The sequence below is a fragment of the Spermophilus citellus genome (genome assembly GCF_964194105.1).
Source record: "Spermophilus citellus genome assembly, chromosome: 8".
NCBI classification, from domain to species: domain Eukaryota; kingdom Metazoa; phylum Chordata; class Mammalia; order Rodentia; family Sciuridae; genus Spermophilus; species Spermophilus citellus.
The window spans coordinates 19,063,036-19,075,173 of NC_138189.1; the positions used below are offsets into that span (position 1 = coordinate 19,063,036).

Genomic DNA, 12,138 nt, shown 5'->3' on the forward strand with positions numbered 1-12,138 from the left:
ACTTGGCACACAGTAGGTCCACTCACCTGTGATTTGGGGTCTCAACCCTTCCTTTGTCCAACTAAACTCAATGGGTCTTAGATTAAGATATGTGTGGCAACCATTTCTGTGTATCTACTATGTGCCAGGTGAGATCCCAGACATGCAGAGGACAAGTCAAAGGTCCTGCCCTCGAGGAGTTCAGAGTTCAGTGCCACCCCTGAGATCTTGTGGTCTTACTTCCTATTACCAGGCAGAATCTGAAGGGACCCAAAGGTTGCTAGAGATCTCATTCAACCCCTCAAGATTACGAGTCCACGGAGCAGGTGGAGGTGCACTATGGGGTTCCTCAGGGAATTTTTAGTGACTTTTTTATGAATTTTGTATTTCCAAAAGAAGAAGAAAAACAGCCCCTGTGGTACCCATCTCCCATTTAAATAGGAAGTCACCACAAACACATTACTGTCCCCTCCCACCCCCATGCCCTATCACACCTGTCCATCAACTCGATGACTCAGGTGGACACATCCACATTCAAGAAGACCAGAGATCAAAGCTGTATCAGGCATGAACTACATTTTATTCATAGGATTACAGTATAGGTTGAATTAAGAGGCATATCATTTGTTAACTCTATTTACCAAAAAGAGCTAAATACAGATACAGCCTTAAAATGTATCCATTGTTGCCTGCATACTGCAAAACTTACTTTCATATGCATATAAACTATTCTTATGTTACCTAAGTTATGCATTTAAAATACATAAAACAGTACCAAATGGCATATTGGCCTATTTTATCACAGTTCTTATACATTCTTGATAGTCAAAGAGATGGATAGGGAATGCATAGTTACCTACTAGAAAAAGGTGGATTCTGACCCAAGCCATGGAGTACATCTGTGTAGATCTCAGAAGTCTTACAGTGTGATTGTTATTTTAATCAGCATCACAATGGGTGGTCTTCAGTAACCATTGGGACGCTGTTCATTGGCCTGGTCATCCTACCCTCTGCTTGCCTGGCTGAGGAAAAGGAAATCATGAGAATTGTTTTCTTCCAGGTTTGTTTCTATTTTCCCAAGATACTTTCCTTCAAGGCCATCTGCCCTGAATTTCTTCCCATTGCCTCTCCATGGTCCCCAAATATGGACCACCTTTCCCGTGGCATCTGCAACTAGCCTGAACCCAGCCTGCAGATGTCCTGGGCAGCGCTCGCACTTTCCACCCCAGTGCCCTGTTGAGTGGAATCCCTGGCCACTGTCTAACTAAAGAGCTGCCTTCCAAAGCTGTGAACGAGGAGCTGAGACGCTGCAGAAGCAGAAAGCCTGCTGCAGAGATTTTCTTTAGGCGGCATGCAAGCAGACTCCCCTCCTGAGCACCTCGTCTCTCATTTTACTGCTTGCCAGAGAAATTTCCATCGTGAGCGCTCCTGGCAGCCAAACCTCCTGCACCCCACATTGATTTCTTTCCTAAAATACCCAGCATTTCACTCCATGGGGAGGAAAAAACGCAACTCTGTCATTTTCAGCGAGCTCCCTAAAGGCTGAGAGGGCCCGGAGCAATTCATCACTGCTCGTACATTTGGGTTTTTAATTTTTCTCTCACCAAACTCCTCTTGTTTATCTGGTGGATGGTGTGACAAGAAGCAGACTGTGTCCAAACCTCAGCCTCCACCCACAGCGACGTGGGAGGACACACCACATTGCCAAAAAGAGATCCTCCAGGACAACAGAAGACTCTCGGAAGTTTCTGGAAGACTTTCAAGAATGGGGCCTTTCCTGTTATAGCAGTTCCACGAAGCTTGTTCATTGTTAAAAAGAACCAGCGGATGGGGGGTGTCTGTGGGGTATGGAGTTCTTTCTGGCTTATGGATATTTTGTGACACTTCTTATTTATCCAAAGGTGCTGCTGTTGCACAATCATGATAACATGAAGGTCTTTTGTGGGGAGGGTATTGCAGAATGTCACAGAGTTAAAAAAAAAAATGGAATGCTGCCGGTCAGAGGGAAAGTTCCAGTTTTGCCCCTCACTACTGATAACCAGAGGCGGGCAATCTTCTGAGCTTCTGTGTATTATGTCCCTCTTTCTGAAATCAGAACACCTGCCCTCCAAGCTGAATAATCATTTATGATCAACGAGATGGACACAAATGTACATGGAAAAAACATAAAGCTTTGCTGAAATGCAAGGTGATTTGTGCACTGCTCATGAACACGGTGTACTTCCCTTCAGAGGGGTTCTTAAAGTCTTTATGGAGACCCACTTCCCACCCCACAGGGTCTGGGGACAAGTCCTCACTTTAAGGCAGTGGCCTTAAAGCCACATGGCTGTGAGGAGGGACCAGTGCAGCAGCCTAGCCACAGAGATCATGAGGAACAGACAAGCTGAGCAGGTGGCCACCCCATGATGACAAGTGGCCCTCCTCCGGCTACCTCCATGAGGGGCACTCCTACCTGTCTCTCCGCTTTGGGCTTTTGTGGGCCTCATTTGGTTGGTTTTGTTTGTGGGCTTTTTTTTTTTTTTTTTTTTTTACATTATTACTGGAGAAAAGCTTCTTGCAGAAGTTGCTTAAAACTCCAGGGATTCTCAGGATGGGGCCATCAAATTAACGAAGCAGAACTTCTACCACCTAATGCCAAGAACATCTAGGCTCCCTTGGTAGTTTAGCCAGAACAAATCTCTCCTCCCACAGCCTAGAACTACAGGTTGCAGACTCCAGTCTTGTATAAGCTTTTGTAAAAAGAAAAAAGAAAATTGGATTACGGTACCCACCCTCTCACACCCTGTCCCCGCCACCTACTTGAGATCTTTCTTTTACTTCCTGCTGCCCCGTCTGGATTCAACAAGCCCCCACCCCAAGCCCAGCACCTGCTGCTCCCTGGTTCTCCAATGCTAAGAAATGGTTCCCAGTGTGGTGAGTATAGGTGCCCAGTCCACAGCTTTACCACGCCGAGGTGGCACTACAGAAAGATGTCCCATCTGCCTCTTCTATGAACTAATGGCTGGAACCTGGAACATCCTTTCAACCTGGCACAAAGGCAGGCACTGTCTCGGTGGCCCCTTACTGCTTGCCCAGGGCCTGTTTCTCCACCCTGGCATGTCTGAGGGGTTCCATGCACCGGGAAGAGTTGGCCTGTCATCACAGCTGGAGCGATAGCTGAGCTGTCCCACCTGTAGCCTGCAATGTGGAGATCTGGGCATCTGTAGGCCATTCAAATAAACCAAGACTGCAAAGAATGCAGAAAAGGGCTTTGTGTTCAAAAATGAAAACAAACCACTTTTCTCTGTTTGCTTGGTATTTAGTAGAAGAGTTGCAAAAACCACACTTTGGACCGTGGGTGAGCTGGTTCCCTAAACCCCCGGCTTCCTGGGCTGCAAGCCTTGGCCTGCGGTTCCAGAATGTTCCCAAGAATGCTGATGCAACACCAGCGTCTCATTCTCTGAGTGCCATTGACTGCTCAGTCTGCGTTGCTCAAAGTCAAAAAACAACAAACACATTCACATTTGGGGCAAGACATCCACCTACTCATGATGTGGCCAATAATCATTAAAACCTAATCCCACCCTGCAATTGCAAATTTCAGGGCTGGAAGGAGTTGCTGGGGTACTATTTGCAAATCTCCGACTAAAGCATCCACCTCGTACCCTCTGAAAAGAAGCAGCCACCCAGGCAGAACATTCCCTAGGACACTCCCACAAAAGCAGACCCCTGTGCTTCCCCGATGTCCACACCAGAAGCCAGTTTGAGACAGGCCATCTGGTCCCGGAGCACAGACCTGTCTATGGGATTCAGCTAGTCTGGCTCTAGCTGCTCTCTCCTGCTCAGCCTGGAAGTCCTGCCTGTCCATGACGTCCCACCACCAACGAGGCCCTCTGCCGAGTGTGGAGCTCCTGGGGTCTCCTTGCTAAAGCACTAGGAGAAGAGGGTGCGTCCCCGATATAAATGCTCAGCTGGTGATTTGATGGCTGCAGCACCTTCAACAGGGCTGCTCAAGCAGCAGCGAGACCAGCAACTCAACAGGGCAGGACTGTCCTAGGAGGATGGAGGTAGGCTGGGGGCAGGTAGGCAGGCTGCTACTCAATCACTTGAAATATTAAGTTACCCAAAGGGCAAAGACATGCACAAACCAAAGGGCCACCTCTGAGTTTCAAAGCACAACGAGATCTGTGTAAAGTCCCCTTGGACTCCATAAATTCTCACTTCAAAAACTCTACCAAACGCACATCAGATGGCAATAGCTGCTCCGTCCCGCTAAAGGACAGAGTAAAAAGCACCTTTCATTCTTTGGCCTGTCTGCTAGTTACCCACAAACACAAAGGAGGGGTCGGGGAAGCAGAGGAGTCACAGAGCACATCAAGCAAACATTATTGCTCCGGCCACCACAAGGGTCAGCTTTGAACCACGCCAGGGGAGGGAGGAAGTCCTTTGTCTCACTGCAGGGCCCGAAGCCCATGCTGGGCCTGGACAGGTGTTGCCAGACGTTGTCTCTGCGGCAGAGCAAGCAATGTCCAGCTTTACACTGTGAACACACCCAGGACAAATATCCCGAGGTATAAGCCAACAAAGAGCCGAGGTTCTGGAATGCAGGAGGACTCGGGAAGGCTGGGTGATCCTTTCAGGAAAATAGGATGGCTCAAAATAGCACTGCTGAGTGGTTTAAGATTTTTAAACTAATCATCAGCAAATCTTTTCAGCTGACTTTGGCTTTAACAGTTCTTACCAAAAAGATTGCTGAAATGAAATGAGAAGGGTCCATGAGTTTGGTTTTCTTTTTCTCTTTTTTTTTTTTTTAATTTTGCTATAAGAGCTATCCTGTCTTGTTCAATTTTCTCCTTCCTCATTAAAAAGAAAGAAAATAAAAGCACATTACTTTCTAGATGGCAAGAGGAAATGCTGTACTCTCAGAAATTACAGGTTTTGAGATGTCTTTTTAAATGGTAGAATGGGCATCTCATGCGGTTAGCCAATAAATGCAATCCCTGATTAAAATGTGAGTCCTAAAAGTTGGAAAACTTCTAACTATTTCCCCAGTGCAATTGAGATTGTCATTTCAGAGCTCTGAGCCTGGCTTATTGTATTTTATTATTTCTTCCTGGTCCTCTCTTCTGAGGGCTAATGCCACAAGTCTTTTAAACCCACCTGTCACCCTTCACAAACTTAAGTCGACAATGATGTGTTCAAAAATCTTTGTTTTCCCTTTGAAACTGGATGCAAAAAAGAAATCCCTCCTGTCGGTGGAGACGGCAGTGAAGGAACGAGGGGCCTGCACGTAGATCTCCTTGAACTTTTTGAACAGCTGCTTCTCCTTATCCCACTGGTAGATCTGTGAGAAGGTGTAGTCGCTGCCCAGCGCCAGGTAGTGGTTCTCTTTAAAGGAGAAGGGTTGCAGGGTCATGGCCCCCCGGGAGGGGAGCGCCTGGATCTCCACGAACTGCTTGCTGTTCCACCTCATGACCCGGGAGTCCCCGATGAAGCGGGTGAGGGACAGGTAGAGCGTGTTCTGCATCCTGAAGCTCTTCACAGCCAGCACGTCCTCCATGTTGGGGATGTCACCATGGGGGACGAACTTCTTGGAGCTTTTATTCCACTGGAGGATGATGGGGACCTGGGAGCGGCTGGACAGGATGAGGTGCGACTTGCCATCGATGTCCACGAACTCGGCGTCCGTGTCGCGGAACCACTCGTGCACCGACTGGTAGGAGTAGAAGCCCTTGCTGTTCCACTTGTACACGGTGGACAGGCCGGCCTTGGAGCTGTCCGCGATGATGAAGAACGTCTCCGCGTCGATCTGGAACAGCTCGATGTCGTTGGGCTTGGAGATGCGCGACACCTCTATGTCCTGGAACTTGACGAACTTGGTCCAGCTCTCATCGTATTTGTAAATGTGGGAGCCGCCGAAGAGCTGGGCCACCACCACGAAGACCTGGTCCTCGATCAGGATGGCCTTGCAGCCCACGATGGACTGGCCTGCGCCCCGAGAGAGGGAGGGAGACGGACAGGTTAGCCTGGCACCTCCAGATGACCGCAGGACCTGTGGACAGCCACTGTGGCAAGCAGCTGGACAGCTCCCCCTGGAGACTTACGCAGAATGACCACGGGACTCCGCAATTCCTCCTCCTGACACGCACCCCAAGAATGGAAGCAAGTCCTCAGAGGGAGCTGCACCAAAGCTATTGGTGTCCCCAACATTCCTGTGTTGGGTCCTATCTCCAAGGCGATGGTGTTAGAAAGTGGGGTTTGGGGGAGGTGAGTAGCACCCCCATAAAAGAGGCCCAGAGAACTTCTTCTGGCCTCCCACCATGTGAGGGTACAGCAATCGGACTATCTACTATGACACAGAGTCTGCCAGGACCTTCATCCTGGATGCCTCAGCCTCCCAAACTGTGACAAAAAATTCCTGTTGAGCAGCCCCATCCCAGACACCCATGCTCACAGTGTCATTCTACATGACAGCCGAAAAGCAGAAGCAGCTCCAGTGTCCATGATGGATGAAGGGACAGACAAGGTGTGGCTGACACATACAATGGAATACTACTCAGCCCTAAAAAGGAGGGGAATTCTGACACATTCTACCACATGCACCTTGAAGACTATGTGCTAAGTGAAAACAGCCAGGCATGAAAGGACAGATGCTGCTTGACTCCACATAGGAGGTGCTCAGAGCAGCCGAGACGAGGAGAGGGAGAGGGAAGGGTGGCTGACGAATCAAAGTCGCTCTTGGGTGGGTACAGGTGAAAAGAGTTCTAGGGATCACTGGAATGTATCTGACCCTATGAAATAAGTACACTAAAAAGGTTAAGATGGTAAATTTTATGTTATGTGTATTTTGCCACAATTTAAAAAAAAATTTTTTTTTTTGGTACCAAGGAATGAACCCAAGGTAGCCTGACCACTGAGCAACACCCCCAGTCCTTCTTTTATGTTTTATTTTGAGATAAGGTCTCATGAAATCCTTAGGGCCTCACTAAGTTGCTGAGGCTGGCCTCGAACTTGCAATCAATCCTTCTGCCTCAGCTCCCCCAACCCCAGTTGCCAAAATTACCAGTATGCACCACCACCTCAGACTAAAAAGACAAAAAGAATTTTTAAAAATCTTTTAAAAATGTGCCACCATGGAAATGGGCATGTGAGGTGGTTAGGGTCTGCCAGTCTGTAGAGGCAGGCATCCGACTCAGGAAATTCACTAGCACATGGGAGAAGTGTCTTGGTGTTAGTCAATAATTGTACGTTAATTAGCTTAATGGGACTAGTCCACAGTGAATGCGTATTTCCAAATATCTCATATATGATGAATATTTACAATTTTTACCTGTCGATAAAAAATATTCAAAATAAATATATATTTAAATAATATTTAAAATAAATATATGTATATACATATACATATGCATATGCATATATATATATATACATATTTTATACATACATATTTCATACTTAAGAAGAAAAAGTCTTTCTCAACTGGCAGAGTGGGCAAGGGCACGACTGCTCCCCTGGGTAGTAAGGCAGGGTGAAAAGCAGGGGTCAGGCCTGAAAGCAGACGTTCCCAGGGCTCTGGAAGCCATGCAGACTCTGGAGGGTTCTAGAAGACCAGGGAGGCGATGGGTGTTAGACCTCAGCCTCCACAGCAGATGGCCTTGGGTTCAAACCTCAGGCACAAGGCGGTAGGGTCCAACGCTGGGCCAGGGAACTCAGCTCTGGGGCTCCAGCCCTCATGGGTACACAGAGAGGAAGGCAGCCACGGAGCTGACCTTGAGAACTAGAGGACACCTCACCCTGAGTGTTAGCACAGCAGGGCATCGTGGAGGGGCGTCACAACTGGTACCATCTTCACCCTACACCAGAAGCACACTTCTTGGTGGTCAAAAGACCCTACCCCCAGCACTCGCCCACAGCGGGCACTGTGCAGACACCCACAGAATGGGCAAGGTCCCCCGGGTCAAGGTCAGGCGTTTGATGGAAAAGGGGGCCATGCTCCACAGGGACTCTCTTCTCTGGGTCTCACCGGCGGTCTTGTTCCCCACTGTACCTGGACCTCCCCACTTCCCCATCCAGAAGCCAACCAGCAGGAGGACCGACAAATCTCAAGGGTTTCCCACCCTCTGTCTCATCATTCCATGAAGCCATTTCCTGGAAGGTGTGGTGATGGCCCAGGCCCATGGTTCATGACTGGGGAGACAGAGGCAGGAGGATCTCAAGTTTGAGGTCCGTCTCTGCAACTTAGAGAGACCCTCAACAACTTAGCAAGACCCTGTCTCAAAGTAAATAGAAATAAAAGGGACTGGGGATAAAGCTCAGTGGTGAGTGCCCCTGGCTTCAACCCCCAGTACCAAAAAAAAAAAAAAAAAAATTGAGTTCTTTCTTTCCCTTAATTTGCTAGGTAATTTGGACTCAGATGAATTTGGTTTATAAATTATAAGGATTAATTACCCAACGTCCATCCTGAGGATTAACTCTGAGGGCCGACAGTGGGTAATAGAGTGGTATTCACTTTTCTCTTTCACTGTTCTACACTCCATCCAAGAGCCTGACCCCTTTTCTCTGTTTAAAACTAGGGCATTTTTTTTTTCCTGAATAAAAATTGTTAAATGTTCACCAAAACAAAAATGTAAAAAATAATAATTAGTAGAACTAACAAAGTGGGTATTTATAACCAGGCACTACATTCTAAGCACTTTTGTGTGTATTTACTTATTTGATTTTCACAATTACCATCTGAGGAAGGTACAATTCTTGTCATCAACATCCCCATTTTACAGAGGATGAAACAGACAGTGAAGTTCACCAATTTACACAAAGTCACACAGCTAGTATGTCGTGGAGTCTGGGGTTTAATCCAGTAGTCTGTGACTCCTAAGTACCCAAAGGCATGAAGAAGAAAATAAAAACCACTTGTACTACAAACATACAATGAGAATAACTTGATATATTTCTTCAGTCCATACACAAATTCAAATATGCTTATTTTAAAATATTGAGATTTATATTACGCACATACTTTCTAGAATCTACCTTTTTCTCTTGACTTCTCTGTTGTATGTAAACATTTCTACAATTTGATTTTTTAAAATACTACACAGTATTCCGCGGCATGGATGCACCATATTTTATTTAGCTAATCCCCTGCTGTTGGACATAGCAGTTATTTCTTATTTTTCATTATTGTCAAATAACATGTTTCTTTTAACATGTTGTTAAATAACTTGTTTTGGAACCATCCGGCAATGTTCATAAATACAGGAATTGCTGGGGCAAATACTGTGAATGTTTTTAAGGCTTTGGGGCTTCAACTGTCAAACTACTCTCCAAAAGGTGCATCAATTTCCACCCTCCCAACACTGATAGTGCACACTCCTGTCTCCTTCTGAGCGGCCTGGCTGTGCAGGCCCCACTGCCCAGAGGAGTCCTAGAGGTCTGCCTGTCACAGCCAAGGGGACCCATGAGACAGTTTCTTGGAGAGGCTGCCTCGCAGTTCTGTAAACACTTTTAGTCTCTATGGAGTTGTCAGTAGCAGCAGAGTGTGTGTGTGTGTGTGTGTGTGTGTGTGTGTGTGTGTGCAGGGAGAGAGATAACAGGTGGGAACACACATGGCTTCTGACACCACAAAGCAAACAAACCCCTGAACCAAAAGCAGGAGAGCTGAGATGTAGAGAGAATGAGAAGGAGCAGACACTGGCGTGATCATGACAGCTGGAGCTACCCCATTGGCACCGAGGTTACCAGGAACCCAAAGCGGGAAGCGGGTACCCCTCTGAGTCCTTGGAGCCCCACTCTTACACAGACTGAGAAAATCCTGCCTAGCCCTTGCTGACTCAGGGATCACCTCACAGCCACCCAAAATGACATGAGGGGACCTGGTCTGAGGAGTGGGGGAGGGGGACATCCACATCCACCTTGATCCTGTGCCCCTGCGTGTCCACCTGTGCTGTGGGATCTTCCAGGCTCATTTCCAGCGACCAACAGTGACGCTCCCTCTCCCAGCCAGGGGATCTGCCCTGTCTGTCCCCACCCCTGCCCCGCCTCCCTCAGGTGGTCCCGGCTGCTCCCTGTGCTGGGTACAGCCATAGGGAAGCTTTAATTAAAGTAGACAGTTAGGGTCTGGGGTGGGGGGAAGAGGTCCTATTTTGTCCCCAGCTTGTTGTGGTGTCACTCCATGCCAGGCACTGAGCTGTCACACACCCATTCCCCATGAATCCTAACCAGAGTCCCCGAGTCCAAACCCTGCTGAGCCATTTTACAGATGAAAAGTCATCAAATGCCCATTTCATAGGTGAAAGGGCCACTGTCGCTGCTGGAAAGAGCTGGAGCCAGAATGACCAAAAACCAGCCTGATGTCGGGGCTCCCAAGTTCAACTACCACAGTGCTGTGACAAGGGGGTGCAGGGGGACCCAGCTCCAAGGACTCAGGCTTGCAGACCAAGGGCTGGAGGAACCCTGGTAATGAGCAAGGTCTAGCCTGAGGTCTGCCCCTGGCCACAGCCACTCCAGGACACTGACACCCACCCACCACCACTGCAGCTCCGTCAGTCCAGGCCCCCATGGCTGCCCCAGGCCCGAGTCCCTGTAGGAGCTCCTTGGGGAGTTGCTCCGCTTCCACCTTTGAACCCCTTTCCCCAGAGTGTAGAGCTCTGAACTCTCTCTCTCTCCCCCCACATCTCTCCACATCTCTCTATCTCTCTCCCCCATCTCTGTGTCTCTCTCTCTGTCTCTTTCTCCTCCATTATAATCTAAACTCCTCTAGGGCAGAGGTTTTCATCTTGCTTAGTCACGGCTGTGTCCCCAGCACCTACAACATGCCTGGCCCAGAGAAAGTACTCACGAAATGTTTGGGAATAAATGAAGGAAGGAAGAATGAATGCATTTGGGGATGCCACCATCTGCCATATGTCCCCAGGGTAGGGGGCGGGCAGTGCCGTCCCCTCCCACCAACATCAGCTTGGGTCAGAGAAGGAATAGGGTGCCACTGGGACAGGTCCCAGGCTTGTCCCTGAATGAACATGGAAGGACTTGATATGTGGAATCCTCCCACATCCCGGGGACACATGTCCTCCCCATTCACCGAGGACAGCTGCCTCAGAGGCACACCGACTTCCCAGCACCCAACAGGCACCAACGCTCACCACTGGTCAAACCCTCAGCTCTGAGGTCGATATCCCAGGTCTCTCTTGGAAAGAGGGCTTCGGTCCCTCCCTGTGGGCAGGCAGCCCAGGGCCACTGCGTAAGGGGCTGCTGTGAGTTGCCCAGAAGAGCAGCCAGGGCCCCCCCCCCCCCCCAAGGCCGCAGCAGCCCTGGGCCAGAGCAAAGCTTCAGGCCGCTCCTGTCTCCTGTCCTGGGGCAGGAGGAGAAAAGACCTGGCAGCCCATTCATCCTTCCCCTCTCCCAAGTCCAGAAAAAGAGGGAAGCAGGAAACACTGGGCTTCGGAGGCCTTCCACCCCCCCCCCTCACTTGGCAGCTGCACCTGGGCTGCCCTGCGCTGAGCCTGCACCTCCAGCTGCTGCTCAGGAAGGTGAGCTCAGCACCCAGAGGCCAGATGGCCCAGCGACAGCAAGCGGCTCCTCTGAAATGCCATCTGCAGGCCCATGAGCAGTGCCTCCCCAGGGTAACACCGCGCTCCTCACCTGCTGCAAGGCCACCATGAGCGACCCCTAGAGCCTCCCAACCCCGATATTCTACCTCCTACACTCCAGCTGCGCAGGTTAAAGGGAAAGCTGCTCTACACCAAACAGGGGCCTGGAGAGGAAGCCCTGTGGGGGTGGGGGGCTGTTGGTAAAGTCAGCACCACATCAGACTGCACTGGATCCCGGAGAAGTTCCTGAAAGCCTTTTTTTTTTTTTAATTTCAATTGTATCCACTTATTTCAAAAGCAAGCAGACAGTCGTTTTTTAGATCTAAAACCCTGGGATCCCATAACAGAAACCTTAACTAAGCCAAATCCCAAAGGCCTGAGTTGAGCTGTCTGTTGGTTCTTATTTTGTATGTTCCTATTAAAGGAGAGCAGTGTGGGAGGAAGGAGCGGGAGGGGCGTGGGTGGGTGTGGGGCGTGTTAGTTAATCAGCTTCGCAAGTTGGAGCTATTACAGAGCTGTTAAGAAGCTGAGCAGACAGGCTGCTACAGCGACACAGGTCCCGGGGCCCCGGGGGGGACTTCTGCCACCACAC

At 49.2% G+C, this 12,138-nt stretch overlaps 1 protein-coding gene across 1 annotated transcript in view; it reads right to left on the reverse strand.

Moving 5' to 3' along the window:
* Positions 1-564: 564 nt before the first annotated feature.
* The window catches only part of LGI2 (leucine rich repeat LGI family member 2), a 29,755-nt gene continuing 18,181 nt past the window's right edge, over positions 565-12,138 (reverse strand). Inside the window, exon 8 of the mRNA XM_081304454.1 lies at positions 565-5,946. Within this exon, the coding sequence (XP_081160580.1) occupies positions 5,129-5,946 (818 nt within the window). The 3' untranslated portion in view covers positions 565-5,128. The remainder of the gene's footprint in view (positions 5,947-12,138) is intronic.